The 13,859-nt window shown below is 37.6% G+C and overlaps 1 protein-coding gene across 8 annotated transcripts in view; it reads left to right on the plus strand.

The window, feature by feature from the left end:
• clec16a (C-type lectin domain containing 16A) overlaps positions 1 to 13,859 on the plus strand; it is a 44,178-nt gene that overhangs the window by 1,382 nt on the left and 28,937 nt on the right. For 2 of the 8 annotated variants that reach the window (XM_043231443.1, XM_043231513.1), the window contains exons 5-11: positions 1,488 to 1,593; positions 3,124 to 3,129; positions 3,876 to 3,999; positions 4,168 to 4,342; positions 4,863 to 4,913; positions 5,020 to 5,133; positions 12,488 to 12,719. In XM_043231443.1, the coding sequence (XP_043087378.1) occupies positions 1,488 to 1,593; positions 3,124 to 3,129; positions 3,876 to 3,999; positions 4,168 to 4,342; positions 4,863 to 4,913; positions 5,020 to 5,133; positions 12,488 to 12,719 (808 nt within the window). The remainder of the gene's footprint in view (positions 1 to 1,487; positions 1,594 to 3,123; positions 3,130 to 3,875; positions 4,000 to 4,167; positions 4,343 to 4,862; positions 4,914 to 5,019; positions 5,134 to 12,487; positions 12,720 to 13,859) is intronic. The other 6 variants (XM_043231495.1, XM_043231462.1, XM_043231473.1 and 3 more) reach the window with 6 other exon arrangements.

Genomic DNA, 13,859 nt, shown 5'->3' on the forward strand with positions numbered 1-13,859 from the left:
GGCTCGCATGCATTCTGTGTGTAACAGACCGTAGCACACATCCAAGAAGAGTTAACAGCTCACTGTGACTTTGTTAAACCGTGTTTCCTGTGTGTTCGTGCAACCTGAGCAGTTATGTTCTTTCACTTTGGACAAATGCAGTCCAGCTGTAAGCTTACAACTGTTTTATGTAGATTGGACGTTGACTGAAATGTTTGGGGGCTCCTTTGTATAGGGGAAAGTTATTGGTGTACTGTAAATGGTTGTATTTAACGGTCCTGTGTTCTTTATTCTGTGGCACCTTTGATGCTGTTAATCATTGGTGTCAGGAATAGAGAGGGCCTGCATGGAAGGATTCGCTCTATGAGAGATCTGATTCTGCACTGGTTGACTTTCTTTCAATGTAAAATATAAGCCAGCGCATATCAAGACAGAAATATCCTTAAAGTACTGTTTAATCTGTTGAAGACTTCGTGAAGTTCATGAAATCGGCTTTTGCATTTACAATATAAACCAAGGTCAGTGTAATATAACCGAATGAGATAAATTAGTTTTATAGACACATTAACAGAGTGAAATTTGTCTCACATGAACTCATTATAATTGTTATACCATGGCAACATTTTGCCATTTCTGACTACCACATATTAGCAAATGTAGACATTGACGTAAACGAAGGAGTGAAATGCATTTCTGGCATCAGTATTAAATGATGTATTACACATTACGTAAAACTTGTACTTAACATTGTTTTATAATATAAATTATTTTCAACTCTAAATACTTATTGGATGAGCCACATTGAAAACAGACAAAATAAATATAATACAATTAAATAATTAGTTTGAATTTTGTCTTTTCATATTTCTTCTTCTTTATTTTTATGTTTAAAATAAGGAGCCCTGTCACTGTTAGCTATGAATATATATTTTTACAGCAGCATATATATAATATATAGGGAAGAAATTAGTTATGTCCATTACGGATGCATTAAATTGATCAAAAGTGGCAGTAAAGACTTTTACATTAAAACTTACTGTTCATCAAAGAATCCTGAAAAAAATGATCATGGTTTCTACAAAAATTCAAATTAAGAAATGTAAAAATATATAAAAATAAAAAGAGTTAGTTAAAATAGTAATAATATTTCACAATATTGTGTTTTTGATCAAATACAGCAGCTTTGGTAAGCACAAGAGACTTCTTTTAAAAAAAAAAACATAAACCTACATCACGCTTTTCAAAGGAATTTACATTTAATACAAATACTGCCTCAGACAAGAGTGACAACTTTATTCGGTGCAGTTTGTGTATGAACTATATATAGCAAGAATTTAAATTGGATTACTCAGCAGCCTTGCATTCAGGACACTTTTCAGTGTCAGTGATGTTATGTGCCTATTTCTTCTGCTCTGTAGACATTCGTAAGAGAATAAAAGTGCAGCTCTCCTCTCTCTGAGCTAATCCTCCTCGCTGACGGCCTCGCTCTCTTTCTCCCATGCTTCTAGCACACTAATGATTTTGCCCTGTACACGGAGGCCATTAAGTTTTTCAACCACCCAGAGAGCATGGTCAGGATCGCGGTCAGGACTATCACACTCAATGTGTACAAAGGTGAGTAGAGCCCTGACTCGGCTGCTGCCGCTGCCGCCCGATCCTCCTCTCTTCTGTCAATCGCTCTGTCATGCCTCTGATGCATGGGCATGCTGACGTTGCTCTCTGCCATCTGTGAGTAACACACACTTACATTTAGCGAGCGCTGCTGACTCCACGCACATGCACGGGCACACCGGGGTTTCACTTGGGTATGGTCACGTGCTGAAGAGACTGAAGAGCTTTCGCTGATCTGTTTCATGGCTTGTGCTTGTGTGTAAATCCTTCTTCTCTTCTTGAATAAACTTAACCTTTCTTACTCTCTGCTTGGCACTTGCCCTTGAACTGCGCTCTGTCTTATAGCTAATCAGCCGTTGGAGATTGTTTAAAGTCAGGGAAGTCAAGCTGCCATCGGTGCATGTTACTCACGTTAATGTAAATTCAGTGGCCTTAAATAATATTTGGAGATGCAAACAACACTTAAAGGTTTTTAAATGTCATTGCATTGAATAAACATCCCTTTACAAGTCTTTTTTTGAATGAAAGCCAGTTGGTGCAATAATATTCTTATTTAATAACCGATAAATGTTGAATATTATTAGATATCTTGAATCTATATTTTGACTCGTTGCAAAAAATGTAGTCATCTAAAAAGTTCAAATCTCTGTGTTCTTCAAATTACTTTATGGGATGATATGACCAATGTAGGCTTGTTATAAACAGTTTGTACATTCCTACAATACAACAATACAATACAAATGTTATTTCTGTAGTACATTTAAAGTGCTTTGCGTGCATAAAGGCAATATACAATTAAGTATATTTCATCCAAACCAAAAAAAAAAATCTTGTTTACTTACTGCCAATTTTCTTTTATGAATGATAAAAAGAAAATATAACTTCTAAAATAAAGATAAAAATAATAAAAAGGTGTCTTAAAAAGAAACTCGAAGTAACATCCAAACCATCTATTTTATGTTGTTTTTAGCAATGTATAGGCCAAATAGAAAAAACGTGGTCATCCATGATCACTTTTTTGTCTTAAATATCAGCCGGATTTTTAGTCAATGACCATAATATAAAACATTTACATCTGAGTCCGCAGAAACCTTCGTGACTGCAGTGCACCATGTGTGTTCATGATTTTAGGTAATGCAATAACATTCATACATTAAGTGTTGCTTAAATGTCCTATCTGTGGCTTTCTGCATATGGCGGTTCACATGCTAATTACAATGTAAATGCACTGAATTAACTGCAAGAATTTCAATTAAAATCCCTGATTGTCAGAAAAAGTAGTTGGGTATGCTTTGCTTTTTCCATGTCCTAGCAGCTTTGTGGATCTGGTTGATTTGTCTGGTGTTTTTAGGCTGTTCATGGTTCCAGATGCTCTTTTGTGCAGGCTTAGTACCAGCCACTAGGTGGTGTGATGGTTTCATCTTTGGGCTTGTCGGGCCCAGAACTCCACTAGCTCAGTCCCTTCATCCTGTTTAACCCTTTGTCTGTTCTTCCCCTCTCCCTCTATGGTGACTCCTGTGTGCCTTATTCCAGTGTCATGTAAGTTGGTTAAATTCAGAACTTTCTTATGCCGCTTGTATTGCATGTACTCTTAAACAGTTTTTTTTTTCTTCACAGTTGCTTCTTGTCTTTTTTTGTGGATTTTACACCTGTGTACACACTGATAGTAGTTAAAATACATTGTTTGCACTATCACACGGTTTTTGGGCTTTTTTTAATGGTGATTTTTTGGCAATATCAGTTGTATGTGGGTGTGTGTGTGTGTTTTAATTACATTTTTTTTAAGATGCTGGAGGTTCATTGAGCATTGATTATTACACTATTTGCAAAGTTAGATACAGATGAACCTACATTATAATTCATCCATTGACTCCTAAAATATTTCTTACCTGAGAAGATAAACATAAAAGGTTCCTTTTTTCATATTCAGTTTATTAGTGGCACATGCAAAAGTCTTTTGACAACTTAGACCCCTGTTAATTTGTTACTATTTATTTACTTTTATGTGTTTAGATGTATTTCTCAGCATGCTTAGGATCAAATATGCTGCAGCAACTCTGCTTAGGGAATGTCATTTAACATAACCCTCCAACATCTGACCAATCACATTGCTCTGTAATTAACCCCTATTGCTTTTTAAAGATCACTCGCCGTCAGTGAGTCTGGCGCTGTTGTGTTATTAGTTACACTAAACCTAACAGTTATTTTCCCACATCGATGTGGCTATTTCCTGCCTCTCTGCCTGTTCACGAGTAACCTTGTTTCCTTTCGGTCTTGCTCTGCAGTGGACAACCAGCACATGCTACACTACATCCGGGACAAAACAGCTGTGCCGTACTTCTCCAATTTGGTCTGGTTCATAGGCAGCCATGTCATCGAGCTGGACAAGTGTGTACAGACTGATGAAGAGTAAGGTTTTCCTAACAGCTTTTTATGTGCAGTTGACCTGGACACCACTAGATGTCACTACAGACCACATATGATCACTGAAAATTTGACCTCACAGCGTAGCCCACTCATTTATTTTTAATGATTAAAATGTTGCTCATTTTTCCTGTTTTTACCCATTCTCGCCAGACATAAAAACAGAGGAAAACTCAGCGATCTAGTAGCTGAGCACCTGGACCATCTTCACTATCTGAACGACATCCTCATCATCAACTGCGAGTTTCTCAATGACGTGCTGACCGACCACCTACTCAACCGCCTCTTCCTTCCCCTGTACGTGTACTCTCTGGTCAGTCAAGAGCAGGTGAGGACGCCCACATGTCTAAAAAAACCCAATACATTTAGTAGTCTACTGTTTATTCTAGTCTAACTTTTCATAACCATTGGAGATGAGGGTACGAAGTATGTACACTACATTTTTGGAAAACCATTTTGATATAAATTCCCTGTATCATACTCCTATTGTGCATTTATGACTCTATTTATACCATGTGTAATAGCTTCCAAAGTATGTTACACCTAATGTAGTCAAAAGATCCTTCAGAAATCATTATATTCTGATTTGCTGCTCAACATACATTTCTGCTTATTATCAATGCTGAATACTGTTTTTGTGGAAAATATGAAACATTAGTAAAGGTAAAAAGAAAGTTCAGGGTAATTTATTTGAACTATATGTATATTTCTGCCCCCAAGGTGAAGGCTAGTGTATGCATATACTAGTGATCCAAGCGTGGTTATGATTTCAATTTCACCTAAGTAACTTTCTTTTTTGTGTTCGTGCCACATGATTACAATCTTTTTTTTTTTTGGGTTTTCCCCAGTCTGAAGAGCGCAAGATCAACCCTCAGGTGTCTCTCTACCTGCTGTCACAGGTACAGTGCTTCAGTTTTGTTGAAACTTGCCATGAGTAGAATAGCCACCATTCACATGGCGTGAGCTGTGGTCAGGTGCCAACGTGTGATGTCCCGCTCTCCCTAGGTGTTCCTAATCATCCACTACCAGCCACTTGTCCACTCTCTGGCTGATGTCATTCTGAACGGAGACCTGTCGGTGTTCACCGTGCAGACTGAGCAGAGCGCTCACAAGAGTTCAGTGAGTACATTTGCCCCTTGGCCTCTTCATTTAGATTCATTCTGTATTGATCCCCACTCAAAGCCATGAACGTATTAGGTTTTATGGGATCAAGTGGCTCCTAGTTGATAAAAAAAAAAAAAAAGTAGTTTGAAATGCCCTTTGGCATAACCTTGACACTGTGATGTGACGTCATGCTTAAATGTATATCAAGCTAAAGTGTGTCTGCAGTTGCTATTTTTACAATTAATTTTGCACTTTGTTTTCTTGTGTACTAGCAACCTTGTTTGCTATCATATAAAAAAAAAAGTGCTGTGAAGTCCTTATGTGAAAAGTCATTTAGTTTAAAGGGCTTTTTCTTTCTGTTCCACAATTACAGGTACTTGGTAGATCTCTCTCTCTCTCTCTCTCTCTCTTTTCGTAAGCAGTTTGAGGTTTATTGGCCTCTATTTGATATGTACTTGATGTCAAATAAGTTGTCATGGCTACATCAAACTGACCAAACTTTCCTCTCCCTCAAGGAAAATTAATGTGCCAGTTATACAATGACTCATGTGTCTAAATAGCTTGCTAAATCTTATCACTTCTGTTGATCACCTTAAAGATGTCAGTTGAGCGCTACACTCTCACCATGCCCCTTTTTTTTAAATATAAGATGAGTATCGGCCACAAATAAACTTCTCAGAAAAGAGGTAGTTACGAAATGCTTCAGTCTGTGGATGAGATGGTTGAAGAGGAGAATTCTTCTTTGCGGTTTGCCTCTGCCCTTGTTATTTTCATGAGGGTATTTACACTGAGGTAAGGCAGACAGATAAGAGCGCTGTGATATCAGTGGTGTTAATGGGCTGCTTTTGATGTTTTCTCCACAGCAGACAGCAATGCAGCGTGTAGGTGGATGTGAGACTGATTGTGTAGTGCAGCCTGTAGTGCATAACTTGTTTTTTTTTTTGCTTTTTTTTTTTTTTTTATTGTCTGGATATCACAATCCGGGCCATGCCGTGCATATGCACATATGCAAATATTTTGCAATGAAAGCGTCCCGAATGTTTGAATCGTTAAGCTTGCACCTGGCAAAAACAAAATGACGTAAATGTCAGATTTGTTTCTGAGAGAGGAGAACGCCGCGCGTGCTTGAACTGTAGGTTTCCACTCTTTTGAGACCGTTATCGTGCGAGAAGCATCAGTGTTTTTGTTTATGCAACAATATTAAGTTGCAACACAAATTAGGCGGCGGCATCGGGCAGTTGGCAGAAGAATTTTTGCCACTGCTCATGCTTTGATGTGTTGATAGGTTGCACAGCGTTATTACACGTGCACTCGAACATCTTGACAACAACCTGGCAACAGTCTGTGACGTCATTTCCTATCACCACCTTCGTTATTTGAAGCTGTGCTGTTTTGGCTGGTTCGAAACAACACAGTTTAAAAGGAAATCAACAACTTGTTATCGCAAATGTATTCCTAGAATAGTTTTTAGTAAGTGCTGTGGTAATAGTAGACCAGCTTCGGTAAGCCATCCTGTATTATTCTGATAAACGCACGTTTATCATCAGCAAAAAGCAATGAAAAGGCAGCCATGCAGCCTTTTCAGGGAAACGGTATGTGTTCGCATGTGTGACCATATTATCAAAAGCCATTTCCTCTTTCCCATTCTCTGGCTCTTTCTGTGGTCTGTTTCTGTGTCTCACCTCTCAGGCTTAACCACAGCTTGTTCTACTAGACCCTTTTTACGAGCTGACGGTAATCTGTCAAACCCAGCTTCTGTAAACCAGTGCGACTTGTGTGACTGCAATTTCAGATTTAGAGAAAAGGGGACATTTAAACAAAAAAACGCATCCAGCATCCAAACATACAGCGACACAAACTGCAAATCTGTAAGACCAAAATAAAATGGCTGAAAATGTAAACACGTACTTTAGATCATATGAACTGCACTGTTTTGAAGGTAAATAGACCAAGACAGCAGCGTTAAATCTGCATTCAGTGCTCTTATTTGATGTCATTTTGCTGACTGTTACACTTGTTTTGGTTTGCTCGAAACTGTTGATGACATGCATGCCCTTGCAGCCATGTACTGTAAACAAAACTCTGTCTTCCTCTGCAAAACTCAACACATCATAATTCTGTAAGGTCCTGGTTTGTGTTGAATTTTATTAGAAAATGTTGTTTTCTAAAGAAACATATAATGAATGCAATGAGAAATATGTAGGCGCGTGTACACGTATATGTCATGCATGGTGTAGGGCTATACGGTATACAACAGAATGATACTTTTTCAGATTTCAGTACAAAGTGTAATAAACATGCTATTCAGAATTAATTGGCTATTTTTTAAAGGGGTCCTGAACTGGCTTCATCATTATTATTATTATTATTATTTTGTACTGTTCTCCTCTTATAATTTTTTCATGATTTTTTTTTTTTTCTTAAGAAAACAAAATTCTTGAAGTTGTAGGCGATTTCCTGTCCTGTTTTGACCTCCTCATCAGAACGCTCTGTTTGATTTGGCTGAGCGAACTGTAGACTTGGAACTCAGAATTGCAGACTTTAATATTATAAGTAATAGAAAAGCAAATATTATAATACTTCCTCGTTTGCCATCAGCATTTATCAAATATGCATTTATATAATTTAAACAAATCTTTGAATGGCTAATGAACATTTGAATTCACAAAACTTGCAAACTTAGTCAAATCTAGTAGAGATCCTGTGAAGCGTGTGTGTGTGTGTGTGTGTGTGTATCCTGTGTGTTCTCTGTGTGACGGTCGGTCCGTGTGAATTAAATGCTGACAGGAGCAGAGTCCAGCTTCACTGGAGATTTGCAACCATGTAATAATCAATTCATGTTATTTTTACAGTGTGCTGTATGCATTATGAGTGTTACTTTTTAGCTTTATTAGAAAAATAAATTCAAATTTTATTTAATATGTATTAAATATTTGTTTACTTGTGAAAAATACTTTCCTATATGTTTATATTGCACATTTATATTTAATTCATTTTCAAATTACTTCAAATTTCTTTAAAATAAATAGATATATCGGTCATCGGCCACTCTGCTTTCCAAGATATCAGCATCGGCCTTCAAAAAAACTCATATCTGTTGAGCACTATCTAGAACCTGTTCTCAGTGACCAGGATCAGGACTGTTCAAGCAGTGATCGGTATCTGCTCTTCTAAGCCCGATTGTTATGTTGTCAGCTATCATGCTGTAGATAGCAGGTACCTTCCAGTAAATTTGCTAACTGTCATTGAAACAACAGATGATGCGCAAATGTGAGCGTGCGTGTTTAGCTGCCATTAAAAACAGGAACAACATAAGAAATGTGCGTGTGTGATTCTTGAGAACCAGTGAGGTCTGTTAAGGCGCTTTCCATGTTCAGTGCACTTTTGTAACAATCGCTCTTTCGTTAATTATTGAATTTTATCTGCCTTCAGACTATCTGGAGACGTCATTGCCATAACCCAGTGTTATGGGTTGTGCGCTTGATTTGCATTTAACCAACAGACTGGCTTTCTGAAAATGCTTACGCTTTTATACCTTTTGTGCTGCAATTAAATTGTCAGTGATGTAGAAGCAGGCGTTGATCTTCTTGTGCAGAAGGCAGCGATTAGCTACACTATATTACAGGGCTTAAAGTCCTCTGGCACCATATTGGATCTCCGGCATACAGCATTTTGCCATGGAAAAAAAAAAAAAAAGTAAAAAAATGTATCACTTTCGAGTCCTTGAGTTCACCTACCAATGGTAAAAGAGCTCATATAAACACAAGGCACATATAATAGTATCCACATGCAGATTTGCATTTGAACAACATATCTTTATTTTGTTTCATCTTGTGTATTGTCTCACAAGTAGTGCCGATAAGCCTATATAGCTTATGATAATAGCTTTTATTATTCATGTCCACCATGTAGTCATGAAAAATCAGTTTGAGTAAAGCAAGCAATAACTTTGTCATAGTATCCTTTCAAATGTTAAAGTTGCTTTGCATGTGCTGCCCCCTCCTCGCCCCTGAAATAAAATTTTAACACCTGATTATATCAAACAGAAAAACATTCCACAACCTTGGCTTCCATATACACCATTTTTAAACTAACAAGAGAGTTTTGAATTCTAAAACTTGCCGGTTGTTTTTATAGTTCAATGATCACTTATATGCCAAAAGTTGTTTGATCTTTGATCGTTCCCCTGCTCACCCCTTCTTTTAGGAAAGCTACGGTAGCCATTACAGGATTATGTTGTAGTCTGACAGAGCGGAGATAGCCAACAATGAAGTTACTTTACAAAGGTGAATTAACAAATTCAATAACAATTAACAAAATCAGTATGTATGCAAATATTATTGGTACTTGTTCATCATTGTGCGTCAGTGTTATATTCGCATCAACAGCATAGAAACGAAGCATCCTCTGTTCTTTAACAGTTACTCTACAAAAATGATGATGACTTCTGTGTAAGGAGACCCGCGGTGTATGTAGATATAAATAGCTTGTTCTAAGTTCATAAAAACAGTTCATTGTGGTCAAGGTCTTTTTACATCTGTGAAAACATAGTTACATATTTTATATTGCATTTGCGTCAATAGGTCCTCCTAAATATTACACACTGCACCTTTAAATATGTTGTTTAAATACATTACTTTTGTTGGTGTTACGGATTCATTCCATGATATGTCAATAAATCAAATCCAGATGGGTAGTGTGTGGCGAAAGTGAAGTCATTTACACCCTTAGAAATGCACGAGACAATTACTAAAGCCCAATAAGTACAAAAAAAGGTATGAAAACAGTACCATCAGAGAACTGTGGCAAAAACATCTGACAAAATCTCTTCCACTGTAAAGACTGCACTGTTTAGGAAACAATATAAAGATTTCAAATGTACGATTGAATCAACAAATTTTTTTTTGTTTGTTTTTGCGTATATATTTCACTATGCAAGCCGACACCTTTTATCCCCCAGATGAACTGGATGCATCAGCTACAAAGCAGTTACGAGATTAATCACAAATTATTAATATTAAATGATTGAAACTGCTTGAGTTTCATGTGCATCTTTTCCAGTTCTTTGCAAAAGTGCTGAATTTCTGCCAAAAATGAGGTTAGCTGAAGCTTGGGAATTGGAGCAAACCATCAACGTTTCAACGTTTGCAGTCTGTTGTAGGAATGTGTTGTGTTGTGAAGAGCTCCTTTGAGGAAGCCAGTGGGAATCCTTATGCAAATGCAAGGTTCTGGTCTGTCTTTTGTTGTGGCTCTCAATGCTCTGATGTACAGCGATTTGCCTTACACCATTACCGCACTGCCTCTAACCTACTTTCCCTTTCCCGTAAAGCCTGCGAAACAGATGCTACCTGTGTTACCAGCAAGCTTCTGCCACCCAAACACACACGTACACGCACATCACCTTTCACCACAAGCCACAGGTGGAGGATGAGAAGGGACCAGGCAGAGATGTCGGGTGCGTAGATCAGGATTTCAAACATGTCCCTGCACAGATGACAGGAAGTATGAAGTTTATGTAGTGCAGAGATGAAGGGCGAAACCGCCACCGTATTAGAAGCTTCCCCTGTTTTCTCATTATACATTTACATATTGCACAACGAGCAGGGTACATGTGTTAGCAAAAGCACACCTGCTACGCAGTTTGCTGGAAATGCACCTGTAGCCTAGTGGCACGCTTTAGCGACCCCATTTCAGGGGACTAAATGAGCACTATGCAGCATTTCGGTGAATGAAACTTGGGTCATTTGGGTGGGCTGACGTGACTGGGACTCAACATGCATCAGCCTGTTGTCAGAAATCAGTTGTTTTGATTCGGAAAATGAGCTCACATGTATATGAGGGGATGCAATGCATGTCAGATGACCGCACTTTAGCCTTAAGTATACCTCTATACATGTGTTGTTTTTTTGGTTTTTTTATGTATTTGCTGTCTCTTGACAGAAGAGGCACAGAGTGAGGTCATCACAAGCTGCCTTTTATCTCTTCGGTCCTTTCTTGTAAATACCTCAGTCTTGACGATATACTTTGCACTTTGAATAGAATTCACTCATTAAGCCTGTGACCACAAGCTAGACCACAGATAGCTGTTTTTTTGCAAGTGTGGCGTCCTACTGTGTGCTCCATTTCTCAGCTGCGAGCGCATGTTCTTCGCACCATGTCACTGTGACCTGTTGTGGTCCTGTTTTTTTTTTTTTTTTTTTTTTTTTGGTCGTGAGCGTTTTTTAACTCTTGTACTACCTTAGGTTCCTTATAGCTGCTTTCTGAACTTGAAGAGAAACTGTTGATGGAGAACATCATTTTGCGTATCGAAACAGTAGAGGTGGGTTCTTTGAATCCTCGCAGGCGTTCTTTGAAAAGCAGACCGAGTGGTTCAGAGTGCAATAGTGCAACTGTGAGACCACGAGCAGGTGATTGTTCAGTGTTTTCCTGCTGTTCTAAGAATGAACGTCTTATCTCTTGTGCGGTTGTCGTAAATGAGGTTGGGGGTCCTTTAGTGTCATGCCCAAAAGCACTGCCTAGTGCTTGACTTGTCGGAGCTCATTGCAAACATCACCTCTGTCCGTGTTGCGCTTACCATGTGTGTCCTTGACTGTTTGGCAGCTGTTTCCTGCCTTAGCGGGTTCTTGTTTCTGAGAAGCCAGAGGCTGTTTTCCTTTCACTGCTTCTTTAAGTTCTGCAGACACTGTAAAAGCAGCTATTACTGTTATCTAAGATGGTTTATGAGTGAATATATTGTGTCAAGAAGTCCAAGCAGCAAATTTATATATTCATTTATGCATTATAGGCAGATATTTGAAAACGTGTGTGTGTGTGTGTGTGTGTGTATATATATATATATATATATATATATTTTTTTTTTTGTTTGTTTTTTTATTGTTGTATTTTTTATATATATATATATATATATATATATATATATATATATATATATATATATATATATATATATATATTTTTTTTTTTTTTTTTTGTTTTTTGTTTTATTGTTGTTTTTTATATATATATATATATATATATATATATATATATATATATATATATATATATATATTAATAAATTTTTTTTTTTTTTTTTTTTTTTTTGAAGTTTCTGTTTCCACCAAATTGTGCATTTGCATTTGATGCACTTTCTTCAGGTGGCCTAGAAAAGAAAACATCAACAATTTTGCATTTAAAGAAGATTTTAAGAAATGAATAAACATAATTAATGATATAATTGTAATGTAATAATGTTGACAAATAAAATTAAATAGTAATTATTATATTACTATTGGTGTTATTACTTATTATTAGTATTAGTAATATTATATCTTTTCATGTCCCTCATAACTTGAACATACAGCCTCACCGATTGGTCATTTCATTTCAGAGCAATGCTGGTCTTCGTCGCTTCGCCAAGCCTCCAGAAAGTCTGGAGCGTTCGCTGGAGATGAGTCGTCACCGTGGGAGAAAGAGGACCCAGAAAAGGCCCAACTACAAGAACGTGGGTGAGGAAGAGGAGGAGGAGCGTGGATCAGAGGAAGGCCCGGAAGAAGAGAAGGAAAAGGCTAAAGGTACAGAGGCTAGTTCAAAGGCCAGCAGGACAAGTGGGGACAAGGAAGGTGAGTAGCACTAGATGAATGGCCCAGCATGACTGACCCTCCATTCTTTGGATCACACCACACTTTGGCTGTGGCTCTGCTCTCAAAACTGACTGAACAGCTGAGCCCATTTGAGTTCATAAAAAGTCTCGCATTAGAGTTCTATGTTTAAATCTATGGTGAGGTTTAAAGGGAAGTTTTTACCCAAAAATGAGAACCGTGTCATCACCTATTAGCCCTCATGTTTTTACAAACGGATATGACTGACTTGTGGAATACAAACCGATACATTTTATTGTGACTTACCCAAATAAGATTTACGAATTGGAGCAATAATCTTATCAGGCAATCAGATTTTAGGGGTAGACTTAATGCCTGGGGTTATTGATTTGTATTGTCCTATTATCTCAGGGATAGGTTTGATGATGTAGGATTGTTTCTTAGCATTGTTGTTCCTGCGCCAATAATGTTGACAGTGTTGACCCAGCAACAAATTCTGCTTGGCTAAATCATGTTTGCCAGTTGCGAGAGCACTCCACCATCTCACGTCATTTCTGTGTTTTGACACGGTCACTTTGGTCCACATTCATTCTGTGCTCCCCACCTCTCCGATTGGGCAAAACCTCACCCCCACTCTCTCCCTCTCCTACTTTGGGAGTCTTCATAATTTAGCTGGGAGTTGTCAGGCTTGAGAGGGAAAGTGAGCTAAGCCCCGTCTCCTGTCGTATTCACTCCTCTGTGTGATTCATTCTTGCAGTCGTCCTTCCTCACGTCTGACACACAGACAGTTATATGATCTTCATTTCAAGTAACTTTTACAGGCAAATTCATAAGGTGCTCAGGCATTAGAATTGTTTCAATTATTTTTTTAATATTTGTTTATTTTACAGTTATTTTTTTCTACCTTTTTTCTACATGCCAGTTGTGTAAATGGCTAAATAAATAAATATTTACATAATCTATAATGCGTGTGTGTGTGTATATATATATGTATATATGTACAGACGTGGACAAAATTGTTGGTACCCTTTGGTCAATGAAAGAAAAAGTCACAATGGTCACAGAAATAACTGTTATCTGACAAAAGTAATAATAAATAAAAATTCTATAAATGTTAACCAATGAAAGTCAGACATTGTTTTTCAACCATGCTTCAACAGA

Source organism: Puntigrus tetrazona, chromosome 3, assembly GCF_018831695.1.
Source record: "Puntigrus tetrazona isolate hp1 chromosome 3, ASM1883169v1, whole genome shotgun sequence".
Taxonomy (NCBI): domain Eukaryota; kingdom Metazoa; phylum Chordata; class Actinopteri; order Cypriniformes; family Cyprinidae; genus Puntigrus; species Puntigrus tetrazona.